The sequence below is a fragment of the Ursus maritimus genome, unplaced genomic scaffold (genome assembly GCF_017311325.1).
Source record: "Ursus maritimus isolate PB19 unplaced genomic scaffold, ASM1731132v1 scaffold_9, whole genome shotgun sequence".
NCBI classification, from domain to species: domain Eukaryota; kingdom Metazoa; phylum Chordata; class Mammalia; order Carnivora; family Ursidae; genus Ursus; species Ursus maritimus.
This window is the reverse complement of record NW_024427107.1, coordinates 71,531,363-71,546,118: the sequence shown is the minus strand read 5'-3', so window position 1 is coordinate 71,546,118 and position 14,756 is coordinate 71,531,363. Positions and strand designations below refer to the sequence as shown.

Here is a 14,756-nt window from a genome sequence, read left to right as displayed (position 1 = left end):
GGGCAAACCATGCCTTCCCACAGATGAAAAGTCCTTGATCATTCTTTAATGTTAAGATTTTTTTTGGTAGTTTCCTTCTTTAATGCCATCTCTTCTAGAAAATTCTGCATAATATTCCAGTACTCCATCTAGGACACATTTTAGTTCATCCAGCTCTCAACGCAAAGCTCTAAGTTCAACAAGGACATTTTGTCTGCTCTCACCTGTCTCCCATCCACAGCTCTGCGGATTCTATTTCAGCGTCATTCTTCAAGAAATAATCAGCCATGAAAGTTCTCAGTTCTTTCTCACTCCCATGTGAATTTGACCAGATAGGTTTCTCTTTTTAAAAAAAAAAAAAAAAACAGCTTTATTGAGATATAACAGATTTACAAAGAACTGTACATATTTAATGTGTAAATTCGATGAGTTTGAAAAGGTGTGAACACCTGTGGCACCATCACCACAATCAAGGTATTAGGAATATCCAACCACTCCACAGTTTCCCTGTGTCCCTGTGTGTGTGTGTGTGTGTGTGTGTGTGTGTGTGTGTGTGTGATTAACCTGAAATTAACACATTTCAATTAACATGAAATCTATCCTCTTAATAAATGTTGCAGAGTATGGTGCAGTTGCTAAGTATAGCTACTATGTTATTTCTTGGATCTCTAGAACCTATTCATCTAGTGTTACTGAAACTCTATACCCATTGAACAGCAATCCCCCGTTCCCCACCCCCACCCCAGGCCCTGGAAACCACCATTCTATTCTCTGCCTCTATGACTGACGGTTTTAGGTACCTCATGTAAGTGGAGTCATGCGTGTTTGTCCCTCTAGGTCTGGCTTATTTCACTTAGCATAATGTCCCCCAGGTTCATCCAAGGCATTGCAAATGGCAGGATTTTCTTATTTCATTCATCTATCGAGGAGTGCCTGGGTTGTTTGGGGAGCGTGGCCATTGTGAATAGTGCTGCCATGCACACGGTCCGGGACCTCCTCTGCAGCGTGGTCATTACTGGCTGATCCCTACATTTCACTTTCTGCTGTTTCCTTTCTCTATGGCAACCAGCAGGGATGCTTCTGCAGACTGGCTTGTCAAGCGGCCGCAGGTTGTGGGTGGGATGGTGGGAGGGAGACTGCAAGGTTGGCAGAAATACCCGGGTCCAAAAGCACCAGCTCTTTTTCTCAGTATCCAGGCTGAGTGGGAGGGGAGCGCCACATGCAGAGTCAGCCCACCAGCCTGGGCAAGGAGGCCGCTCTCCCTGCTTAAAGCCTCAAACTCAAATTAGCTTTAGCCTCCATGAAGGTGAGCACGGACCCCCTGTCTCTATGGCTGCTGTGACCCTGTTACAGTGGCCCAAGTTGTTATATTGGCTTCACATGCCTCATCCTCCCTGCGCGCCTACCAGAACTCTCTATTTATTAACGTATCTTAATGAGTGCTAACAATAGGCTCCGCGTTATTGCTGGTGTCTGGGGCTGGGATTGGTGAAGTGGCCTTTTTCTCATGGTGCTTTTAGTCTAGTAAGGGAGGCAGATATTAAACAAAAATCACACAGTTTATGTATTATATAGTATGTGTTTATATAATAATTATGACATCATAAATTATGATTTGCCCTATGAAGGCGGAAAGCAGGGTGTTTTGACAAGAGTAAGGGCAATCAGGAAGATATAGAAAATGTAGGAAAATACAGATGTTCTCCACTTGGAAGAGCTTACCAGAGTTGCTGAAAGAGCATTAATGATCTAGATTCTTCCACACTTGGTTCTGCTCCCTCTGTGACAGGGTTTCACAACCTCAGCAGTACAGACACTTGGGACTGGACAGTCCTTCATTGTGAGGCCTGCCCTGTGCATTACAGGATGCTAACAGCATCCCTGGGCTCTATTCACTAGATGACAGTAGCAACTCCCCCCCCCCACACACACACACACCAATTTGTGACAGCCAAAAATGTCTTCAGACATTGCCAAATGTCCTGGGGGCAGAAATCTCCTCCAGTTAAGAAGCACTATTATATGAGCACCCCATGTATTTTTGGGGGGTTCCACAATCACTCCTGGAACGGGGCTGGGAGTCTCTCATTGCTGAGCGAGTACACAGAGCAGTCCTCACTTTACACTCATGCTTCAAATTACCTGGGAATATATCTTAGCAACAGAGGGTGACCCATGAGGCCCTTCATGATTGGACCCGTGCTTAGCAGTCCAGCCAAGATCACCTTTCAGGAATGCCCACACTCACATGCTTCCCTATCTAGGCTCCCAGGAGAATTCACTCTTCGGGGAACACCCTTCCCCATGTTCTCTCATGGGTTAATGTCTTTTCTTCTTTTCCTCCTCTGCTCTCCCTTTTCCTCTTGCCCCTTCCCCTCCTCCCCTCCTGTTCATTCTGTTTCTGCCCTTCCCTCTTCCTGCTGTGTCCCTGGAAGAACTTCTATTCATCAAGTTATCACTTATACCATCTCATCTGTGAAGCCTGCCTGGATTCCCCCTGATGGACTCAGACACTCCTTCCTAGACTCTCACTGGATGCTTTCTGCTGGCCTTCATGGTAGCAATGACCCCCCTGCATCCTAATTGTTGGTGTGTATGTCTGTCCCTCCCCAGACCACAGCCTACTTGAATGAACAAAAAAAAGCTAAGATGTTTGTAATATTTTTATCCAGCATTTCAAGGTATTTTACAAAGGGAGAACATCCCTCACAGCTCTTCTCTCTCTCCCCCACCAGGGCATAAGCCACACGAGGGCAGAGACATCGTCTTCACCACGGTACCCTAGCAGCTAGGTCAGATCCTCATTTGAATCACATCCAGTAAATGTTTGCGAATGAATGAATGAATGAATGAGAAATAGAGTTGGGGGTGCCTGGGTGGCACAGCGGTTAAGCGTCTGCCTTCGGCTCAGGGCGTGATCCCGGCGTTCTGGGATCGAGCCCCACATCAGGCTCCTCCGCTATGAGCCTGCTTCTTCTTCTCCCACTCCCCCTGCTGGTGTTCCCTCTCTCGCTGGCTGTCTCTCTGTCGAATAAATAAATAAAATCTTAAAAAAAAAAAAAAAAGAAAGAAAACAGAAATAGAGTTGGATCTGCTATAGTTTGGTGCAAGAAAGAGGAGAGGCTGGGGTGCCTGAGTGGATCAGTCAACTGATTTGTCAGACTCTTGATTTCAGCTCAGGTCATGACCTCAGGGTCCAGAGATCAAGCCCTAGTCATGTTCCTCGCTCTGCAGGGTGTCTGCTTGAGATTCTCTCTCTCTCTCTCCCTCTTCCCCTGCCCCCGCCTAAAATAAATAAATAAATAAATAAATAAATCTTTAAAAAAGAGAGGCTCATATGCGCATCACACCTCTCTCAAATCCATCTGTACAACCCCCAATGCACTCGGGGATTCAGGGCGAGATATTCTGTCTTCTCTACATGAGTCTTAGGCTACTAGCTCATGATTTCTTGCAAGGCCACCTGGATTTTACCATATACCAAAAACACATCTTACTTTATCTACCTGAAAATGCTGCAGAAGTGCGCATGTCCGGTGGCGCCCTCAGTCAGAGCCACTCCAGCACTCAGCTGCCTGCAGCGGAAATTCCGGACCCCTCCACTGGGAAGTCAATGCCTCCCGTGACCCGCCCTCAGTCTCGCTTTCCAGCCTCGTGTCCCAACGGGTCCCTTTGCTCTAACCACATTGGAATGGGCCTCCTTCACCACACTTTCATGCCTCTGGCCTTTGCTCCTCTCTGCACTGAAGAGCCTTTGCCTCTGGGGCCTTCAAAGATGAGGACAAATTGAAATGCCACCCGCCCCCGAGACCCATCTCCCTGCCGACTCCCAAAGCGTTGCTAGGGGGATGGCCTTCGGCTACTGCGCCTGGAAAGTCACTGACCGCACACCCGCACCCCCACACCCTTTTCCAGGAGGGGATTCTGACTGTTCCCTCACTGATGCCTGGGAGTCCGAGCAGCCGAACGCAGCCTCCTCCTCCGGCCACGCCGCGTCTCAGACTCCGCGACAAAACTCCCGCCACCGGGCTCTTCGGTCTCATGTGATGGCTTCTGAACATTTCCCAGAGAACATTTTGGATCATGCAAGTGAGTCGTTTTTTGTTTTTTGTTTTTGAAATCTTTGCCACACCCAAAGAATGCTTCCTTTCAGGGCCAAAGAATGAGTTAGAGATGACTGTGGTGCACTTGGGAACCGGATCGGCCAGTGGGAGTAGGGGAGACCCGGGGCGCTGCGGCGGCGGGGGACGCATGCGCAGAAGAGGCGCCTGCTTTCGGGGTGTCATCCTACAGGCACCAGAAGGACTGGATTTGCAGCGTCTTCTTTTTTCAAAAACCCTGAAGACATTTGGCAAAATGTTAGGCTTTGCTAAAGCTGGGTGATACGTACGCAGGTGTCTGTGATTTCATGTTTCCTACTTAGCTGTGTAGGTGACGTAGTCTGTAAGAAGAAAAAGGAAGGAAGGAAGACAGGAAACGCCCTGTAATGCGATGCCTCTGGCAAGGAAAAGTCAAAAGATATAAAGGTATTGGTGTTTCCTGTCAGGAGTAAATCTGAAAGAAATTCAACGAGCCTGTGCTTCGACCTCCAGTTTGCCAACAGCGGATTCATCATGTTCGCGCACAGCGCGGCACCAAGGCTCTGTCCCCAGCGGCCCAAGGTTCGAAGCCCAGCCCCCCTCGTTAGCTGTAACTCAGAAGCGGTTCCCCGAACTCTCTGAACCAGCATTTTCATCTGTAAATGGAGATATCATAGTTCCTACCTTGTCATGACTAAAATAATTCGTGGAAAGCGCTTAGCATCACGTGTCCTGTCTCCTCGGTACTCAAAAATGTATGTGAGATTATGATTACATAAGACTGAGGCGAAACAGAAAAAAAATATCTCCTCTTTACTTGTCTTCACAAAACCAAGAATAGGCGCCTCGCTGACCATCCTTCCTTTCCCGAAGGCCACTATGCCCCCACTTCATTTCGTTCCCAGGTCAGCCACTGGGTAAGCGTTCAAGGCTTTTGTAGCTCCCTTCCAGGTGCTGGGATGACAGAGAGAGCAACTTTAATCGTTAGGCAGTTTCCAGATGATCCACAGCCACCTCCTCCAGGGATCCCACCCTGTTTTCTGGGAAGGGGGTGGTTTAAGTGACCCTTCTTTGTGCTCCTCTAGTTTTCAAGGTTTCCCTCTCCCATGCCCTTTTCCTGCACTGCTCTTGCATATTTATTTCTGTGTCGTGTCCACCAGGCTGTGAGCTGCTTGAGGACGGGCAGTGTGTCGCCATCATCTGTGGATTCCAACCTGCCCACGTAGCACCTGGTACAGAGCAGGTGTTCCAAAATTGGTGGACCCATTCGGTGTGCTCTCTCCATTTTACAGATAAGAATAATCAAGTTTAGACAGGTCAAGAAAGCCTTTGTACATGTGCTTTGCTGTGTCGTGTCCGGATTGTGTCTCCAGCCTCCTGTACCTGGATGACCCCTACTCCTTCAAGGCCCAAATCAAAGAACACCGCTGTGGGGTCTTGTCTGCCCCCTTCTGGCTGGTAGAGGTAACACCTCCCTCTGTTTCCCCAGCGCTCTGAATGTATCTCTATTGAAAAGATTTTCCTCTTCTTTTCTTTGCTATGAAGCCCCGTGGGGGATAAGGTCTCCATCCATTTCTATTTGATCTCCTTCGCATGTAGGTTATGAGTACGCAGTCCAAGTGGTGTTCTACGTACGAAGGATATAGGCATGCCCGACATCATCTGTCAGTCAGGATATTTTGAGTCCACTGGATGGAAACCCAACTCAAGATGGATTAATCAGTAATGGAATTTATTGGTTCGTTAATGACAATTCCAGGCATGGGTTTCAGATTTCTGTCAGTCTCTACTTCTGCTGTCTCTTGTCCTCTGTGTCAGCTTAACTCTTTAAAAAGACTGTTGATTACTCTATGTTGGTTCTTGATGGCTTTGTGCCTGCAACTTCCCAGATTTCAGTCCAGCAGAGAGAGATTATAGCCTTCTTGAGTTATGATAAGAGGCTCAGTTTCACTGGTTCTGGAAGGGTCTCATTTACATGGCAAAACCAATCACCTTGTCTGTGTGAAGCTCCAAATGGCTGAAGTGGATCAAACGATGGGAGGGAACTCAGTCTCCAAGTGAACCATGCACAAAGAGAAGGGAGAGGTGGCTTCCCAGGGGCACCACCCCGGTGCCACCAAAGAACAGCAGATAGATGCGGACTATTCTCAGCGAGCTTGCAAGCTGGTGAAGAAAGCTCTAGCTTTCTCTACCAAAGCTCTAGCAAACAGCAATTATAATTCAGTGTGTTAAGATTGCTGACGGAAATGCATGAGGGGAAACGGGGGTACAGAGAAGGAGCCGCAGAGGGCCACAGGGGAGTTGAAGGAATCAAGGAGGTCTTCTTGAAGGAAGTGACAGTTGAACTAAGCCAAACTAGATACTAAGTAAATGGCCACTGATGCAATGAACTAGTGAATACCTTATATCAAATCACACAATCGTATCTTTGTAGAATTTGAATTTAAACGAGTCTCTGTTCACTGTTCAAGTCTAACGATTTTAGCAGTTTGTCAAGCTGGACTTGTTTCTGTAAGGAAATGTTTTCCAAATTCCACATCAAATCAGAGTCAGCTAAGAATACAAACACACTGTCGAAGGATGGTTGAATGTTCAGCTGAACCCACAATAACTTATTGAGTTCACAGTATACATGAAATACTGTACAGCCGCAGTGACATCACTCACAACTGCTATATTTTGCACTGCCAATCTTCAGTACTCCACCCACATGATGGACTAAGTAGGTTTTGTTAGCTGACTCAATCTTCATTCATAGCAGAAATAGCAGAAATAAATACATTCACAGCACAGAGCCATTCCAAGTTTTAAACAACTGTTGTAAAATTGAGCTTTTGAAGCATTTGGCAGAAATTAAGTTGAGGTCTGTTCATCCTTTCCTTTAGATCTTTGTGTGATCATCCTTAAGCCAGCTCTGATTTCTTCTAGGTGACTTGAGTAATACTCAGGTTCACGATAGGTTTAACTCCTATGAATACAATTGCCAGAGGGTTTCCTGTCATTTCTCCTGTGGCTGTATAGCACTGAAATATTTTCCCATAGCAGAGTTTTGCAAGGACAAATAGTTCATAATATATGCTCTCTTTTTTGCCCTCTAGAGAATCCCAGTATGAAAAGTTGCAATTCTCTCTCCCTCCCCCATTTCAGGCAAAACATTGTGTTCTGGGGGCGCCTGGGTGGCGCAGTCGTTAAGCGTCTGCCTTCAGCTCAGGGCGTGATCTCGGCGTTCTGGGATCGAGCCCCACATCGGGCTCCTCCTCTGGGAGCCTGCTTCTTCCTCTCCCACTCCCCCTGCTTGTGTTCCCTCTCTCACTGGCTGTCTCTCTCTCCATCAAACAAATAAATATTAAAAAAAAAAAAAAGCATTGTGTTCTGGCTAGACATGGTTTTTAAATCTTGGCTCTGACACCTCAGAGCTGTGCGACCTTGGGCAAATGTCATCATCTGTCAGTCTTGGTCATCTCATGTGCAGAGCGATGACAGTGGTTCCTACCTCACAGTTTGTTCTTTGATTCAATGAGGTATGAAAACTCTTTGTGAATTATAAGCACTCTACAAATTTCAGGCATAATCATCATCATCATCAGAATGAGCTTTCTGACATTAGCATATATTCCACAAAATGTTTCCTCAGCATTACAGTAAAAGGCAAGCCCCAAACTGTTTATGTAGCACAAGCATTTCTTAAAGACAGAAAAATTTATTATATGCTAAAATTATCTAATGAATGAATCCGTACGACATTTGATAATTTTATCTTGTTACTTATGGCAAATTGCTTGAGCTGACACACATTTGAAAATGTGTTTCGTGGGGTTTTTTTGGTTGTATAAAAAAGACATTTTGTTACAATTTTGTTGTTCCAAGATTATCATCAATGGTTTCTAATTCATTTATTTTTATTTTTCCTATTAGAAACCAGTGTGTGGCGAGAGGTCTCCTTTCCAGCAATTCTGCTGGCTGTGTGCTTTGTCATCTGTGCGTGTGCAAGGTAATTCAGATTTTATTTTCATGCAGGAGTGTGTCATAACTAATAAAGCTGTAATTGATTGATAATTTCCTCACCTGATTTCACAATGCATTTTCGGTAGCTCCATGGTTAAGATTGGTTCATTTGCTGTGCCCCTTAAGTGCCCCTTAAGTGCCCCTTTTTCTATCACTTCTCCCCCCCTCACTGTCTCACAAACTGTACAAAAGCCAATGGATCTTGCTAGAAATTAGATTTTATTATGTATCATCATTTGTTGAAGTGCTCAGTGACCCCCTACTACAGATAAAACCTGAGTAACCCTGCTTGGAATTCAAGAGCACTTGAAGTCCCAGTAAGGCCACTTGGAGTCCCGACTGGAACTCCATCTTTCTCATCATATTTTTATATCCTGACATAAAGTATCTGTTCCAGGGAAGCCCACTCAGCATCTCAGATCTCATAGTGCTCTTGCCTGGTTACGGGCATATTTCTGTTCTACCCTCTGTCCAGCATGCCATTCTTATTCTTTTCTTGCCCAAGCCTCTGGGGCAGTGGTCAGGTCCCTTCTATGTGAAGTGCACTCATGCCTCAGGGCCTTTGCACTTGCTCTTTATTCTGCCTAGTACAGTGTTCTCTAGAAAAACTCATAACATGTGTCCTTACTTCTTTCTGGAATCTGTTCAAATGTCACATCATCAGAGAGACCTTCCCTGACAGCCCTATATAAATAGCATACCACGCTACCACACACGCCTCTCTTTACTTTTCTTCAGAGCACTTATCACCGTCTGACCTATTACATGTTCACCTGTTTAAATGTTAATGGTCTGCCTCTCCCTGCAAGAATGTGAGCTCATGAGAGCAGAGACATTGTGTGTCTCCTTCACTTCTGTGTCCCCAGTGCCAGGGGCTCATCACTATTTGTTGAATCAATGAAACAAGGATAAATGGTCCAGACCTGGGGTCTTTGGGGTGCTTGTGCTCTGGTAAGCAAGTGTTGCTTGCTCTCAAATCCCACCTCTTGAGGGTCAAATACCTTACATCACTAGGAGAGTTGTGTTTTTAAATACAAAGTCCTGGATCCCAACCCTTGAGATGCTAATTTAGATCTGGTGAAAATCTGTATTTTTAAAAAAGTGTCCCAGATAATGAAGAGGTTTAAGTGGTATTAAGTATTTTTAGATCACAATGGGACTAAAAGAACAAAAAGGGGGGGAGGTCCTATGGTTAAAAATAAGTTTGCAAAATTCTGCATTGTATATCCCAAGTCGGAGAATCATACCTGCATTAGCATAATATAGACCCAGTGAAATAACATAGTGAAGAGACATGATTAACTTTATTTAACTTAGTGTTTCCCAACTGTAGTTGATCACGGAAACTTTTATTTCATGGGACTATTAATGAAATATTCCTCTTCCGTTAGATACTATAGCCCCACCCTTAAGAAGGGAGCTTAACTCGCCATCCATTGAGTGTGAACTGCATTTAGAAACTTGCTTCCACGGGGCGCCTGGGTGGCTCAGTTGTTAAGTGTCTGCCTTCGGCTCAGGGCGTGATCCCGGAGTCCTGGGATCGAGCCCAACATCGGGGCTTTAATGAACTTAATGAATCCCTTATTATAACCACTAGAAGAATAGTGGTTAATGGGGTGCCTGAGTGGCTCAGTTGGTTAAGCATCTGATTTCTTGATTTCGGCTCAAGTTATGACCTCGGGGTTGTGAGATTGAGCCCCGCGTGAGGCGCCGCACTGGGCATGGAGCCTACTTAAGATTCTGACTCTCCCTCTTCCTCTGCCCCTCCTAACCCTCTCTCCCTCTCTTAAAAAAAAGAAAGAAAGAAAGAAAGAAAGAAAGAAAGAAAGAAAGAAAGAAAGAAAGAAAGAAAGAATAGTGGTTAATTCTGGGGAAAAGAGCAGGAAGGATGGTGAAGGAAATGTTAGAGACTGCTGGAAATATTCTATATCTTGATCTGGGTAGTGAACACAGGAGTTTAGGTTTAAAAAAAAAACAAACCAAGATGTGCACTTGAAATGCTTTGCATTACATTTGTTAAGTCTCAATTTAAAAAATTAAACACATACAAAGAGATGTCTAAAGGGGTATTCAACAATATTTATTAATGGCTGCTTTAGGTCAATGGAGTTTTTTTGGTGATATTTTCCTTTCCCTTCTGTATTTATTCATAATTTCTTTCGGTGATTCATGTTTTGAAAATAAAAACAATAAGGAAATTATTTTTTTAAAAAGATCCACCCTGTGGACACCTGGGTGGCTCAGTCGGTTAAGCATCTGCCTTTGGCTCAGGTCATGATCGCAGGGCCCTGGGATTGAGACCCTGCATCAGGCTTCTTGCTCAGCAGGGAGCCTGCTTCTCCCTCTGCCTGCTGCTCCCCCTGCTTGTGTGTGCTCTCTCAAGCTCTCTGACAAATAAATAAATAAAATCCTTTTTAAAAATTCCACCCTGTGAAACAATACCCATCAGATTGGTAAAAACCCAAACTTTTAGCACACTTTTTGGGCAAGCTTGTAAAGCAGTTGGCGTGTGGATTTTCTCCTTTGTTTCTTCTAGACATTTGATACTTTTGTGGTTGCATTTCAGACTCTGACTCATTTTGATTACATAGTTAGATGTTGTGTTGAGGTGTGATATATATGTGGATATTCATTCTTTTGCACGTGGACATACAATTGTCTCAACACCATTGCTGAGAAGGCTATTCTTCTCCATCAAACTGCTTTTGCTCCTCTGATAAGACTCAGTTAACTGTATCTATATGGGTTCACTTCTGGTCTCTCCATTCTCTGCCATTGACCTCCATATCTATCTTTTGGCCAATACCACACTATCTTTATTACTGCAGTTACAGTAATTCTTAAAGCAAATCATAAGCCTTTAGTTAGTCTAAAAGAACATCTCATGTGTTGGAAATACATAGTTTGCTAAACCTGAGAAATCCTGTTGTTTCAGATGGTTTCTGGGAGGAATATTAGCCAGTGTCTTCACATGCTCATTGATGGTAACTATTGCCTGTAAGTAACCGTTTCTCAAATTATCCCTCGGATCCCTGTATTTTATTCCGATTCTGGTCATTTAAAAATTATTATTAAATGTTTTCTCTTTCTTATCCAAGATACTGTCAAGTCCTTGTTTCTCGGCCTTTCCAACCATGTCAAAGCCACCACTTGTGCTCAGTAAGTACTGACTTGTGTTATCACCGTCTGGACAGAGATGACTATAATCTGCTCTCCGAGAATGATTTTTGCTGAGTAATAGATGATGATGACTACATACAGAAAAGGTCCTGATCATTTATCCTGAAGAATACTTCCTGTTCATGCTAAAATCAAATAGCATTATCATCCTGTCTCTTAAATTCTTACAAATTCCTCAAAATAAAGAAGTAAGCTTTAAGGCAGTAGGGCTTAATAAATAACATGAATTTAAGATTTTTAAATCATTTATAGATTCATAGCAGTGCCTTTTATATGCCTCCTATGGAGAGGCCTTTATCTTACAGTTTCCCAGGTAGCTGGCAAACTGCCCATGAAATGGTCTCAGTTACAAAGTGTGGTTTCTCTGCTCACTTAACGATCCCCCTGTGTGCTGACTGCTATAGCTCATCCTATTTCAAAGGGTTACTGGGGTCTGGGTGAGATGCTCACAGAATTTCAAACAGTCTGCAAAACACAATCCCATCACAAGATGGATTGTGTTAATTACCTTCTCCTCAATATGGCTGCCAGGGGCCAGCCCCCATAGCCTGGAGATGGATGGACGTCTGTAATTCAAATTAGTTTACTGGCCTTTGCTCTTGACACGGTGTTGCCCTATCTATGAAATCATTGGGTTAATTCTGAAATCACAATGGGACTTAGTGAAGATTTATTTTGTTTAGGACTCTAGCCAATATTGATTTCCTGACACTCTGAGTGATGTTTCCCTTCATTTCCTGGCATTCCAAGTTTCTGGGGGGCAGGCATTGATATAGCTAAGATTTGTTTAACCTCATAGTTAGAAAAGTGGGTCCTGAGGTCACCCAAGAAATTCTGATTCTTTAGCCCTTGTGTGTTAATGACATAAACTCCTCTAAGATACTCACTTCCTTCCCTCTGGCTGCAGGTCACTCTCTAGGTCTGCAGAGACTTACGAGGGCACGTCGCCCAGCATGAACGACAGATTCACATGCACACTCAGCTTTCTGGGCTGGGATGTCACATATTCGGGACTGGACATATTTTCACACAAAGCCATTTTGTAACTCAACTTTCAGAAGTAAAAACATTCTCATTGCTTCTCAGATGGCGTGAATTGTTTAAATCACTTCTCTTTGGGTTTTAAGACGAACCTGTAGCATTAATTGGAAAGACAGGTATCATCTTGTTAAGAACTCTCGAATGAGAGAAGAGTCTCTCAACACATTGCATGGGGACATCTGCTCTAGAACCAACTGGAGAGCTTCTTCCTGATTCTAGCTTTTCTGAATCCAAATTTCCAAGGAGCCTTCATTTTTAACATCCTCTCTAAGTAATTCTTTGCACAATAACTGTGAGAACCTTGGGAAGACGGTTTGTAAAATCTTTACCCCTTGATTTCTAAAGTGGCATCACTTAACCTACTAAATCTTTGTAGAGAACTTATGATACATTCTGTGCTATACTGAATGTCCAGGGCTGCTCAGCAGACATTTATGGAGTCTCTCCTAACGGTCAGACACTGCCTCCAGGTGCCAAGGTTGCCATGCCAAGGCCTTGAGATTTCAGAGTCTAAAGAGACATGAAAAGGGCAAGGAGAAGTTGCATTTAATATGGGAAGTGCAAGTACAGAGCTAGCACAGAGGCTGGGGGAACACCAGGAGAGATGTTTTGCCAGACTGGGAGGGATGGGCAGGGAAGGTTTCTTGGAATGCCAATATCCAACCTGTAGGGGATAGCGTCACCTGTTGCTTTCAGAGAACTTCTCCCTGTTCTTGTTTTTTCTCTCCTAAAAGAAATTAGATCAGGATGAGGATGATATTTCTATCCTACACACTCTCATCTACAGCCTCAATAAGATCCCTCCTTTAATTATTCGTGTCCGTATTTACCTCCTTCTTCTCTTGTTCCCTATTGCTGTCCCATTTGCTGCCCCCTCCCCAGCCTCTTGTACACACACCGGTGCATTTAAGACCTGAGAAAACAAGGACTATTGACTTCCTTCTTGTATCCATCTCAGCGTCTTGAGAATAGTAGCTACGCCATGAATATTCACTAATTTGAATGTATTTGCTGCATCATTTCTTAAAATACTTCCTTTATAGCCAAGAGCTCTGTGTCTGTATATTAAAGATTTTGCAGCCCTCTCGCTCACACATAAACATATCCAGAAGCTAATAAACCAAAGACATGGTTATTAATATCAAGAGGCAAGGATGACTCATCAGGCTCCTCCAGCAATCAAGGATGAAAATCTAAGGGGATGGAGTGCAAGCACTTAACTCAGCTCAACAAACGTCAGTGGAGCAGCCGTCCCACACCTGTCCTGCACGGCGCATAGTAGATTAGATTAGGGGCCTATTCTTTCACACTTGATACTTCTCAAGTTCATCTCTTTTCATCCCTTAATGCGATTTTCACTCAACCATCTTCTTTGTTAACATTTAAAGCCTGTGAGTTTGGGGACTGTTTCTACGGCTCACCATTGGCCCAAGTGTCCCTTTCAAATGAAGGTCATCACACGTATCCCATGTTACCCAGTACGTGTTAGCATCAGTAGGATGCATTTTGCACATTCATGACTTCACAGTAACGAGATGGGTAACATCTGTTCCCTCTACTCTTACATGTTGGCATTGTGTCTCTACAATTGGCGAATGAATGAATAAACTTTAGGGAGTAGAAATATGGGGAAAACCCTGTAAGGATTTCTGTTCTAGACGAAGTGGTGCAGGTGGGGAAAGAACACAATATAAAATGGTAGTCAACTAAGTACCAAGCTGGGATAAAAATAAAATTACTCCATGTTGAGGCCCCACTCTTCCTAGTTATGATTACTCAAGCTAGTGTGTGTGTGTGTGTGTGTGTGTGTATGCGTGCGCGCACACACAGAGATTGCAGTAGTTATCACGATTCCTGTCTGTGTAGATGAATCATGCATTTCTTTTCTCTTATCTCTGGATCTAGGTTTGCCAAAATTTGACAACCATTTAGGAGTGTCTCTGATGAATGCCTTCCATCTGAATATCCAGAAATTGTCTGATTTGCAGCCTGCTTGGAATCAACTGCTTTATGGGAGGAGAGTGAGGAACTGGATAATCGAGAAAAAACAATTTAATTTGGTTATGCGTTTTTTTTAATCTCATTTTTACCCTCGTAATTGTAATATGCTCATGAAAATAATATTAATTTGTCTTTCCTTTGCAAACACTAGCAGTTGAAAGGGAACAGACTAGGAACTGTGATAGAGAACCAACCACCTGGGTAGACGTTCCTCTCTTATTCCCTGAGGCATGGTCTTCAAACATTAATTTTCATTTAGAAAATTCTATGAGGTGCTTATAACAATGCAGATTCCTGGGCCTGCCTGCAAACACCTCTCCCTAGCTGAACTGCTTTAATTGAATAATGTAAGCAAGTTTCTATAATCAATACCAGCTCAAAAGTAAATAAATCGCAGTTTGCATGTAAAATACAATGTAGAAAAAATTAATCATTCTCCGTAAGAAGTGGCTGGATGGGGGTTGGTTCAGC

The 14,756-nt window shown here is 43.8% G+C and overlaps 1 protein-coding gene across 11 annotated transcripts in view; it reads left to right on the top strand.

Annotated features, from left to right (window-relative positions):
* Positions 1-14,695, top strand: part of TMEM71 (transmembrane protein 71) — a 30,229-nt gene extending 15,534 nt beyond the window's left edge. For 6 of the 11 annotated variants that reach the window (XM_040625735.1, XM_008684145.2, XM_040625734.1 and 3 more), the window contains exons 6-11: positions 3,895-4,068; positions 4,526-4,640; positions 7,974-8,049; positions 10,999-11,060; positions 11,162-11,222; positions 14,190-14,695. In XM_040625735.1, coding sequence (XP_040481669.1) covers positions 3,895-4,068; positions 4,526-4,640; positions 7,974-8,049; positions 10,999-11,060; positions 11,162-11,222; positions 14,190-14,216 — 515 coding nt within the window. In that variant the 3' untranslated portion in view covers positions 14,217-14,695. Of the gene's footprint in view, positions 1-3,894; positions 4,069-4,525; positions 4,641-5,350; positions 5,370-7,973; positions 8,050-10,998; positions 11,061-11,161; positions 11,223-14,189 lie in introns of those variants that run through there. The other 5 variants (XM_008684153.2, XM_008684149.2, XM_008684152.2 and 2 more) reach the window with 3 other exon arrangements.
* Positions 14,696-14,756: the final 61 nt, after the last annotated feature.